We start from the raw sequence: 12651 nt of genomic DNA, 5'->3' as shown, positions 1-12651 counted from the left end.
ATTGCTTAAAAAAATTCCTTCATTGAGAACAACTCAAAATTGTAACAAAAATTATTTTTCTTTTGTAAGGTTTCAATTTTTTTAAATTTTAGTTCACTTTTTATGGTTTTTGTGATTCACAAACCACTGTGAGCATTAGTGATCATTTTTATCGATTGTCAAACATTCGAAACTTCATACATGAATTCGTTTTGGTTAGAATATTTTTTATTTAGTTAGGTTAGGTTATATTGGCTGTCCACGAAGAACACACTTAGGCTATAAAGCCTACTGTGATACCATATATGTGTTTTACCACCTTTTCCACTGGTGATTTCATTTACCATTCCCTCTTAAATTAAATTATTTTTTTGTGAAGGCGGGAATCGAACCCGCTATCCTAGGCATACCACGAACGGAATTGGTTAGGCTTTAAACAAATGAGCTACTAGGGATTGACACACATTTTTTATTTAGGAAAATACAATCTTAACAGCTGAGATAAAAAGCCGCTTTCCTTAAATTATCAAAAATGTATCTGATTTGCCAAACAGGTAATTTAAATGTATGGTAATCAATAAAAAATACCACTAATACGAATTGTGGATTATATAGGAGGATATTTGGCTGACATTTGCACCTCAAGACAGCATAACTATTTCATTTGGTTAACTTTAACAGTAGCAGTGCCGAAATTATTAAACTGTAAAAAATAAGTCAATTTTAGATATTAAAAAGCATATTTGATTATAATTTGCATGAAAATGATTTATTAACAGGTGATTTATGTAAAGTAAATGTATGAGTTATTGATAACTAATATTAATTGTGCATATTAAAAAATATTGATAACTAATATTAATTGTGCATTCAAACAACGCTAACATCAAACTATACCTTTTGGATTTCGGGTATAATCGAATGTCATCCATTAATCCTTGCAGCTTGTGACAATAATCAATTATTAATTAATTATTTAGAATAAATATCTAATTTTATTGTTTGTCCACCTCTAATATAGTTTTTATTACTTAACTAACTGGTCTTAATTAGTGCATCTCAAAAATATTTAGCAATATTTTAGGTTAAGATAAGCACACAAAAAATGTTCCAAAGAAAATTTTTAATGCTCAAATGTTGCATTTGACTATAATATCCAAGGTTACTTAAAAATTAACGATGATTTGTAAACGATTAAGAGATAGAGGACCACTTTAAATCAGATAGTTATTCGTTAAGTATAAAAAGAATGTGTTCATATTTCAAAATAATATTCTAGCAAATAATTTTTGTTATTTTATAAGGAACAACTTTTGAATTTAAAGCGTTTATCAATTTCTTAACAGTTACAAACTCGGATGGATTTTTGTCGACCATGGAAGTCAATGTCAAATTCAAGACGTTTGAGATATTCCACTTTAAGCTCAACAACTTTGGTTTGGAACATTTTTCTATACCTAACTTATCCTACATTTCTCTATAAATAGTGGAAAAGGGTTTTTAGGGTATACTTTATAACTGGACGTAAAATTCGGAGCCAAAAATGTATTATTATAATAGTCCCGGTACCCACCAGCACACACTCTCATTGATAGTATACCTCTAGAAATTATTGTGTAGCTTATTTTGCTTAGCCTAACAACTTTTTATCTTTGAAAATTCCTTTAAGTGGACCGATTCGAAGGATATTCATTTTTTTCGTATTATATTCGGAAGATAAAAAATAAATACTACAGTTTTCATGATGATTATTTTAATGACTTTTAAATAAGCGAAACGTATGATTAAAATTTTGAACCAAAATAGGTGACAAGCCTGTATTTTGCTTTTAAAAATCACTATTTTTCCTAAAAATTCGTAGCTTATAAGCTTGGAAAGTTAAACGAATGAAATCATGTTTTCAGGTGTTATTAATCACCTAACAGTGTCATCCTGAACAGCTGGAAAAACTACATTTAAGTGTTATTTTCAAGTAGTGATAGAAATTACAAAAATTGAAACGATGGACTCCTGCTCTAATTTATTTTGAATCATCATTCAACTATGATAATATTTTGTTTACATATTAAAATACTTACCGGAAATGATCCCATCCATTTGAAGCAAAGCAGCTTCTAACATTTTACTGGCCTCTGATTGTGGTGATATCCCTGGTATAGACTCTTCTTTACGCGTCTCAACTTTACCCATAACTTATCAAATAAGCACTTAATATATAATTACGTTTAAAATATAAAAAATGTAGGTGTTTTTTGTATATCACTGCAAAAAAGTTAATTTACATGAATAACATGAGCGCTTTATAAAATAATACTATATATTTCATAAACTAATTTACCTGTTATAATTATAATTACTATAGCATCCTGTACAAAATGATTTGTATCAAAAACAAATTAAAAACAAGAGTTTTAGTTTATAGGAAAACCTGATAAGAATTAATAATCACTTCATTTGTCAAAAGTAGTATTAGAAATAGTCATGCGGGGCAGCACATGTTGAAATAATTGAAATGTAAACAAAAAAAATCAATGTAAAGCCTGATTCAGATCATCAGCTACACAGATTAGATAATTAAATTTAAACTTCCACTTCACCAATTCTTAAATTTTATGCTTAAACAGGCGAATATATAAAAAACAAAACATTTCTCTTATTTACGAAAATATTTAGCAAAATAAAACTGAGTTTCGATGTTTTAAACACAACCTTTTAGATCACCTTATGACAAATAAGAATACACACGAGTCTAATAAACAATAGGAAATTGAAATTATGATATATGATTGAAAAATCTATGGTTATATCATGATTTAATAGGGCTCATTAAAATATATCATCGCCTTTTGGTCCTATGTGAACTTGCCATTACAGTATGTCATTTGTTATTTACGTTGCCCTCTATAAATGAATTATCTAACCACATAATGCGATCTTTTTCAAAACTCCAAAAAATTCAAAGTTCTGTTTTGTTGTATGAAATCTTTGCATCCTTTTCATTTTCGAATAAATAAAAATGCTATGCTTAGATTTGGTGATATGTAAACCTTTTTTTATTGTTACGATAATTTATTACATCCATATTTATTATCTAGCTTCATTTGCGAACCGAGTGAGGGAAAAGCTTAGAACTAAGGGGAAAAGGCATTAACAGTTTAACACATTACAGATTTAGTTGGCTAGACATGTATTTATAAGCCTAAAAACCTCTTGTTTACCCATGCCTAGCTTAATTATCAACAAAATGATTTGAGCTAACAACTAAGCAACCTACCGGCCATAGGTATCGTTATTCGCCATTACAGATCCTATTGAAAAGAAAGGCTTTACTGTTCACACTATACAATACTCACGTTGTGTAGATGGAAGGTAGTGATAAAATAAGATCAAACATACTAAAATTAATTAGAGATTTGTTAAATTTATTTAATCTAAAAATAAAACCCTTTTACCATAACAATAATTATAACATATTATATTGATAATAAATTATTATACCCTTTGACAGAATTATCAAATCACATTTAGTCCACGGTAAGGTCAAATTATATATAAATCTAAGGAATGATTTTCATTTTTTTTAAAAACATACATAAAATAATTGAAAATAATATTTCGTGCTAGACTTCAAATAATTATTCTATCCAAAGATATGAAAAGTCTAACATTACAAAAGAAAAAAAAAATTAGTAACGGGAAAATTTGACGCATAAGGCACTGTCAAAAATATGTTAATTATTATTTACAAGGAGTACCTATTGCACATTAAACAAAAAATAATAAATCACACACAAGATTTTCAATTTTAGAAAAACGTAATTAAACAATACTGGCTTTTTTTTTTTAATTTTTGTTGTTTTATTCACAGATTTCTTACACTAAACTTAGATAGCTAGCAACATAGTCAACAATAAGAGGGTAATGTCAGATTTTATTATTTGTCATAATAATATTCTTCTTACTTAATTATGTTGCTTTTCGGTGCAAGTTTCTTTCGATTTCTTTGTTGCAGAGCAAAAAGCAACAATAACCAGTTGTTAGATATTCATTCAAATAGGTTTTTGATTTTCGAATTCGCAATCCTTTTTCCAGTAACAATCAATTTTGTAGCTTACAGATAACTAATTTAATCTATGTACATTTTCACCAAGGATGGATTTATACGATAACAACACTTGCAAATTGGGCGAAATTTATTCCGTAAAACCTGATTTGGTTTGCTAAGGTTCTAATTTTTAACACGATTATGGAGCGCTGCCATTGGCTTGAATAAATAAACACAACTATGGAAACGAACCTAGCGAGCCAAATATGTCAGAAAATCTTGTATCCATAATTAGGCATTTATTTGCGTGTACAATCAAGTACATTTAACTTACGAGATAGCCATTAGTTATTTGCCGTTACTCGAAAAAAGCATGCTTAAAGGGAACTGAAATTTTCTGCATTCTTCTAACCCATAAAAACCAAGTTTATATTTTACTCCTTTTCTTTGTTCAAAATTTTTAAAATAAATTATTTTACTTTTATTGTTGCGAGTCTACCTGCTTTCAGCTCAATTGGATCACGGGAAAAGGGTTAAAAATCGATCCAAAGTTTTCTCGGCATACAGGCAAACACTACGAGTTAAAAGAAAGGGAGTAAAAAGAGCAATTTCTTATACCAACTTGTTCGTACGTTTACTTTTACTTGAGTTGTTACCCTTTTATTTGCGAGTACTTTTCCACTTAAGTCAAATGCCCATGTTAACGAGATATACTAATAAGGGACTGTACAGGAAATATAACGGCCAATATAGCTATCTAATTTTAGTATGATATCTGTGACTTACGAATTAATCGATTTTTTTTAAATTACTTGAAAATATATAAATAAATACTGTACAAAGCATTTTTCTTTCAATTCTTAAAATCTACTAAGAAAAAAATCAATTTTACTGAAAATGCATCTTAATGGAATGTTTGTATATGGGCATAAATTATTTATAAATATTTTTTCAATCAAATTGAGTATTCTTTATACGAATTTTCGTATTTTTGTAATATGCCCTTTCTGATCCTACTACAAGGCAGAATTATAAATATTCAACAAATAAAATTCCTATTTTATTTAAATTTTATAAGCACTTTTGTTTCGTCTATTCTAGGTACCGTAGCTCTTAAAAGAATATTTTTAAATTTTTTTTAAGCGCTAAAAATATAAATTTTTTTTATACGAATAGATACTTTTTTCAAAACTCTTTTTTTTAAATATATAACTCTCGTTTCTTTTCTTTTTTTAAATTCTAAATACAAAAATATCAGGCCGCATTTTTTTTTGTCAAAATATATTCAAAAAAATATCATTTCTTATATGTATTCGAAAACTAATTAAAGGTGTTATCAACTCATGTGCAACTCTTTGCTATAACAACAATTTCAAATAACAGACTAGAAATCTATTGAAGTAAATATTAAAATGAAAATTAATAAATTGTTAAGTTTTAAAACTAGATACTTCCCTTCCCCATTTAAAATTTCAGGTCTCAAGCTCATTTTACAACAAATATATATTAGACATGTGACTGTTTTACGGATACCCTTTATAGGAATTCGTCAACCAACCAGAAATTTACTATTCATATTACGAAATTTGGTTGGAAGCAATTTAACATTTCATTAAAATTAAAATTCAAAAATAAAACCTGAAGTTTAAAAAGTTAAACAAAAAGGATTTTTCACTTTGTTAGGATTTTTCCTAAATTTGTAACACTGAAAGATACAATGGAGTACATATCAAATTTTCACTGACTGTAGTACACTTCGGTAACATTCGTTAAAAAGGCTTTTAAAAATTTTTTCTGATTGCCTCAATTTTGTCATTATATCACATACAGAGTAGTTTGTAATTATAATTGAAATTAACTTATTGTCAAACGATCCTAAAAATACTCTGTCGATTTAAATTGAAATCTTATTCCTTACAATAACACATGTCACTTTTATTCGACCCAAATTTTAAATCTACTACATTTAAAAATTCATAACTTCTAGCCTTTTTAAGTTTCTTGTCAATCTACAATTTCGAAATGGAATGTTAGTAAGTTTTTTTTAATAAACTCTAAAAAGAAATAATAAAATAAAAAAATTTCTTAAAAAATAGTCATGACATAGTCTTGGTTTTTTTATACATTACATTACTAAAACTAAAAAAAAATTAAAAAAAATGACATTAAGTTTCTCTATAAATGCAAAATTCTCGTTTTAAGTTGCGCAAGGCTGATTATTTTGTGTAAAAAAACATTTACAATTACGGGGGAGGGTGGCTATTCATAAATTTCACTATCTTGTTAATACAAATGCAAATAGTGAAATACATATTGAAAACTTACGCACAGATCTCAACAACAAAAATTGAGCCTACATAAAAAAAATACAGAATAATGTTAGTTTTCTTCTAATTGAACACTTTCAACTTTTAATCAAATTCATATTAGCAACGACTTAAAAAAAAACGCTCGTTGGGTTTGAAAGCAATAATTGCAACTAGCTGACGTTTATATCGGCGTTATATAAACGTTAAATAAATTAACGTACGTAACTGTGCAGAATTCTTCACGTATTGAATTCAACGTCTACAATGTTCAACGTTCGTGCGTTACCGGACCTTTCTTAATAACAAAAAGCTAAATAGGCTCATTATTTTCAACGCACTCTTTTCACACACTATCTTTGGACTCGCTTATTAACTTTAAAATATTTATTTATACCACATTTCATATTTACAATGAAAAGTGTTAACATCCGTTGACTTGTTAACAGGTGTTTTTTATAACAAAAATATAACAACAGTAAAACAAGGAAGTGTGCGTTATCAACAATGCTCTTATTTTTTCGATAGGTATGCAGGCAGCCGGCAACGGTAATCAAAAATCGCTGTTTATTATCGTCTTTAACACCCAAAATTTCCAAAATGATTGATAAAATGCATTAATCGAAGGCAAGATATAATAAGGCGAGAGTTTTGGGTAATCCAAATATCGAATTTCCGAATCAATTCTTGTTATATGTATTACTCTGAAAAATGTGCGAAAAGTTTACAATACTATTTTCTTTAAACTTATAATTTTAAATGCTGTTCTTTAGTAATAGTAAATAATATATTATTATTTATAAATTTGTTTCTTTATATTCCTAAAATTTTAATATTTATATATTTATAATTATATATATATAATATAGATAATATATTTTTTGTAACTATAAGATTTTCTTGGACGGAATGTGTAGAGCATACTTAAATGCACACAGCTCAAAATTCGTTCTAAGCCTTAATTTTTATACAATTAAATAATTTACTTTTGTAAGGCATTTTATAATTATAATAATAAAAATTTACAACACTTTTGTTTAAAAATTGTCCAGGCACTGTTATTTGCACATTTGTAAAGTTTTTAGTTTTTTTTAATAAAATTTTAATCAAGCAAAAAAATAAAATTAGGGCATAAAATGGTATTTTTAGGATATAACTTACAGATGTGGAGAAAATTTAAAAATCTGATGGAATCATTTATTTTCTGAGTATTGTAAACTGTAACAACTTACTCACATTGTATTATAACATTTAGTGCATCTTGTAGAGGTGATTGATTCAGAGCGAATTGTATCGAATCCCGCGGACACTTTTTTGTCCCCTTTTAAACATTTAATCATGTTAACAGAAATGAAGATTTTCATTACTCTTTTGGTCACTTTAAAATGATCAAAAGTGTTGTTGTTACTTTTTAGATATTTTGTAACAAAAGTACAGGTCTATTGTGACGTGTATGGTTGTAAACTCTAGAGAAAAAAATTGTCTGCCATGATAAGCAAGTGAGATTATGTTTGTCAAAAAATCAGTTTAATTCCTAATATTGTCTTCACATCTTTTAAGTCACAACCTCAAACTACAAAACCTCCGATTTTTACGAATATTAACACAGTTTTTATTTTTTACATTGTCCTTTTAAAAATGACCATTGATTCACCCAAATTTTCTGATTACGAAACAAAATTTTAAAACTTATGTGCCAAGCACCAAAAATATAATAATAACTACTTCTTACAATCGATTTTTTCGATTTATTAAATTTGTGAATTTTTAAAAAGCCTGTAATATGCAAAACAAAATTCTCACATTTTCATAAATTTACGTTTATAAAATGCGACAGACTTTTTAAAATGCTTTGATTGCTACTGATGACTTTTACTCAATAAATGTGAATTAAACTCGTAAACATTTGAGCACTGTTCACCACAAATATTACATTTCCATGGATTTGCATCAGAATGGCATCCTTTGTGTAGAAAATACAATGTTTGATCGGGGAAACCGATACCACAATATGTACAATTCAATCCATTTAAACCACGCTTACTAAGAAAACGCCATACGGTTGATGAATCCGATGGATGTTCTGGACCTGTTGAAGTAATAATACCATTAGTGGTTGTTGTGGTTGCTGTATTTGAGGAAGGATGATCATTATTTGATCCTCCTCCACTTTCTGCCGTGCCTGGATTTGGTGACATGTTATTTGTACGGTTTCTCGTCGAGGTGTTACGTGTTGCCATTTTACGTTTTAAATCTTCACGTAGCAATGATTTTAATGGTGATACTTTTATTAGTGATGATAGGCTGCTTGATGTTGCTGTTTGTAGTTGTACGCTTCCAGAGGCTGTCGATGTTGATAAGTTTACTGGACCATTTAATGTAATGCCACGTAATTTACTTGTATCAAATGTTGGCATATTGTCTTCAGATTGTGGTTCTTGTTTGATTGGAATCAGTGAAATCGATGGTGTGATTGATGTCTCTGAGAGACCACCATGATTTTGATTGGAATGCATCAGACTGCTGGACGGAGCATTTGAATTGGAATCGGCGGATTGAGGTGAATTTGGACATTCACCGTTTACGCGTTGTTGTGAGGCTTCTCCTCCTTGCTGTAAATTACAAAAAAGTACATTTTTATTTGTTACGTTGAAGGAATGCGATAAAATCTATGTTTAACCAATTTTTTTGTTGAGAAATTTTACCCGGCTTTAAGTCAGTCTATTCTACAATTGAAGTCGTATTTGGTTGTCGTTTATAAGACGCATGCTCAATATAAGCCATATTTGACATTTATTGAGAAATGAAGCATAGGTGTAGTCACAAATATCAAAAAATATAATAATCTGAAAATTGTTCAAGATTGGATTTTATAGATGAACTTGTCAATACTTAATAATATTTCAAAAATTGCTGTAAGATGTCAGTGAATTTGTCATATAATTGTTAAATATGCCTTATATTGCACATGCGTCCAGCATATGACACCCGAAAAAACAAACATATGCTTCAACTTCAAAAATAGGCTTTAGAGAAAATGATATTTGAAATAAACTTCCATACTTGAAGTGTTTAGGTAAAATAACACTAAAAAAGTTTAAATGCACATAATTCAAACAAATTGGTGATGAAAAGTTTAGAAAAACAAGGGATAAAAAGCTGCAAATTTTTTATCAGGAAAATAAATTTTACACCTTTTGGAAAAAAGCATTTTTGTATAAAGTTTCTTATTTTGATGAGTAGATGTGTGCAAAGTAGGATACTGCTTTATTAAAATATTCTTATTGGTACAAATCATGCATAATGTGAAATTTAGTGTTTTTTTTTCAAATCAGTAACCACCTTTATGACTTACGAATTCCCCTATCTCAAATTTTATGTGAAAATATACTTTAAAGTACAGCAAAAGTTAGAGGAGATATCATTCCTGTAGCTATGCGTGTATAGCGAACCTAAAATTCGCTCTATTTTGGAAAATTTGCGTCGGTAAATTCGTCTTAGGTCAACATTAATGCGATATAAAAGATATAAACATATAACAGTGGCAATATTCATTTGAGATGGCAGTAATGCTCTTGATAATCAAATGTCTACTTAACCTAAGTATAATAGAATGACTCAAGGCAAAGAAAATTAATTTAGTGTCAATGAAAAGATGAACCACATTTACAGAAAACAGTATTTCTATACAATTACCTGTGACGGTGAAAATGAGGCAGGAGCATCAGCCATAGATATTTCCACATGTGGTGTTAAGAAATGCATAGGAGGTGTTGCATTATCAGCGGATCGAGCTCCTGTCGATTCACCAGAATCACTATAATTTTGAACGCTCACTGATAAGTTACTAAGTGCATTCATTGTGGCCGGATCCATTTGTGGTAAACGACCAGCTGCTGCAGCGGCCGCTAACAATGATGCTTGACTACCAGCAGGACCTGGATTATCTAAATCTATGCCATGTCTGCAAATACGAAAATGATTCAATTAGAAAAATTTACTTTAAATTTTAACCGATTTTGAAAACATACCTATTGAAAAAGTGAACCCTAAGACTTTTCATAGATCCAGCACGGTAACTACATAATGGGCATGACTTCACCAAATCGTGTTGACCAACATGTTCGTTCTGAAAATGTGCACGCATAGCGATTTGTCGTTGAAAGCCACGATTACATATTGGGCAATGATAAGGCAGTGTTTTGGTATGTGTTGTAAAGTGTTCAGCTAAATGATCTTTTCGAAAGAATCGTTTTTGACATACACGACATTCATACGGTTTAACGCCAGTGTGCCGCATTCGATGTCGTCGCATATTGGCGCCGTTTGAGAATTTCATATTACATACGTCACATTCGAATAATTTTCGATGTGGTCGATCTGCCGGCTGATTATTGTTTTCATTTTTGATAACAGGAGGTATAACTGCAGTTGTGATTTCATTTTTAACTACTGTCGGTATTACTGTGGGTGTTACAACCACCGTTTCCGGTACTGTTTCAGCTTCCCGACTGTGACATTGCGCTACATGAGCTAATAATGCTGAATGACTAGCCGATTCATATATATCACACTGATCGCATCTGTGAATTTGAGTGACTCCACCATCAGCTGAATCATAGTTACTCGATGCTGTTACTTTATCATCGTTGTCCTGTGGTTCTTCAACACGAGCAATGGCCGCTGCACTAACCGCCCGAGTTAAATGGCGACTACGAGTTGTTACAATCGGTACTGAAATCACTGAATCACTTGTTGGTACGGAATCAGCAATTCGTGCCCCGCCAGAATCTGCTTCACCGGCTACATCCGCCATCTCTATTTTCCAATGTGAATCACCTCCAGGAGATGGCCTGTTGATGACGATGGTTATTGATTAATGACGTTAGTGTCATTACTAAAATCAAAATTAGCAATCAGATACAACCGATTTGATTACCACTTTTTGCTAATTTATTTACACGACCTAGATTAATTACTAAAATGTTGTTTAAGAAATTTAATTAAAATCTACTAAATTTTCCTAACTTTTTGACACCTGTTGAATTTAATAATAATTTGTTTCACCTCATAATTAAAACAAATTACCTGTGTAATTTAAAAATAACTTTCAAAAGAAGTAGTGCACAAAAAATTGGATATTGCAAAATACCACTGACGACAGTGGCCTAATTGAGAAATGGAAAAATAGGTTTTAAAAAAGAAATGTGTAACATATGTAAAAAAAATGAATTTTATAAAAATTTTCAGGCCAAATCAGCAAAATAATAAACATTTCATATATTATTTTAACGCATACGTCAACAAAAAATTTAGTATCAATAATTATTTAGGCTAAACACATCGTAAAATATAGTGTTGGCCTAAAAAAATGAGTGCACTTTCTTATACAAATGCAATTAAAAATATTTACAAAATCAATTTTCATGTTACTTACATGTTTACAAAAAAGAAAAACAACTTAAAATTTAGTATGGAATGTAATTGAAATTTTTCAAATAACTTAAATTATTAACAAACAAAAAACACAAAAAACTATAACACTTGTCTTTAGTTATGTTTGACCGCTTTTCGGCCATTGAAGTTTTCAGTCTGACCTGTTGTGGTTAATAAAATATTATGTGCGCCTTGGATATAAATTAGATAAAGACCAATATATGTGTGCCACATAGGGAATGGTATGTTGGTGTCTTTATTTAATGTGTACATAAACGTAGTCAGTTCTAAGGAATCTGTATCATTGGGATGTCTAGAAACGGGACATGAGTAGGTCGCATGGTATAGACTAGTGGCGACTTTAAAGTTAGTTGTTAGTTCCTTGATTATGTGGTTGGTTTCCACGACGGACGACCAGACACGGAGAACAGGTCGCTTTAATTCGTTTTGTTATACATTTACTGTGTTCATTTTGTTTCACAATAAAAATACACCTGCTTTTTTACCTGTATGCAGGTGTATTTTTTTTTTCAAAATAGTGAAGGGTGATCCTTTTTTTGTTCCCTTGTTGCAAAATAAAACACTTTGACTTCCCCCTACTTTATATAAAGTTATCCTAAAAGTCAGTTACAGAATATAATAAAAAAAACCTAATCTTTTTTTTAATCGATCCAGTGAATATATTTTCTCACGCTACTTCCATATTACTATAATGTAATTTAATTAGGAAATTAGTTCATCTTGTGATTTTATCTGTAATTTTTCCCAAGTAGTGAATGATAATCGTTCTTTCTAATTTAGTTTATTGCAAAAAATAAGCAGTTGTACTTCTTCCTGTATTTGTAAATTTAAAATAATAAAATAAGCTACTTTTTTGAGTCCAAT

General features: G+C 29.6%; 1 protein-coding gene across 4 annotated transcripts; it reads right to left on the bottom strand.

Annotated features, from left to right (window-relative positions):
* Window positions 1-8101: 8101 nt before the first annotated feature.
* Window positions 8102-11921, bottom strand: LOC123294099 (zinc finger protein ztf-16). Of its 4 annotated transcripts, none has more exons than XM_044875184.1 (5): window positions 11768-11921; window positions 10362-11183; window positions 10027-10294; window positions 8513-8942; window positions 8102-8419 (listed from the first exon to the last, which is right to left on the bottom strand). In XM_044875184.1, coding segments are annotated over exons 1-5 (1752 nt in total). In that variant the 5' UTR covers window positions 11770-11921; the 3' UTR covers window positions 8102-8189. The 4 variants fall into 4 exon arrangements, with proteins under 4 accessions (XP_044731119.1, XP_044731120.1, XP_044731117.1 ...); XM_044875185.1 differs by having other exon boundaries at window positions 8102-8942; window positions 10362-10755; window positions 10843-11183; XM_044875182.1 differs by having other exon boundaries at window positions 8103-8942.
* Between the last annotated feature and the right edge of the window lie 730 nt (window positions 11922-12651).

This window comes from Chrysoperla carnea, chromosome 2, assembly GCF_905475395.1.
Source record: "Chrysoperla carnea chromosome 2, inChrCarn1.1, whole genome shotgun sequence".
Lineage (NCBI taxonomy): Eukaryota > Metazoa > Arthropoda > Insecta > Neuroptera > Chrysopidae > Chrysoperla > Chrysoperla carnea.
Note: the sequence above shows the minus strand (reverse complement) of the source record. Positions and strands in the feature narration are given on the sequence as shown.

Bases quoted from the DNA above. Each gene is read 5' to 3' on its own strand.
- LOC123294099 (XM_044875182.1), bottom strand. The intron at 10,295-10,361 runs GTATGTTTTCAA...TCGTATTTGCAG, and splicing joins AGGGTTCACTTTTTCAATAG to ACATGGCATAGATTTAGATA. The intron at 8,943-10,026 runs GTAATTGTATAG...TGTAATTTACAG, and splicing joins CCTCATTTTCACCGTCACAG to CAAGGAGGAGAAGCCTCACA.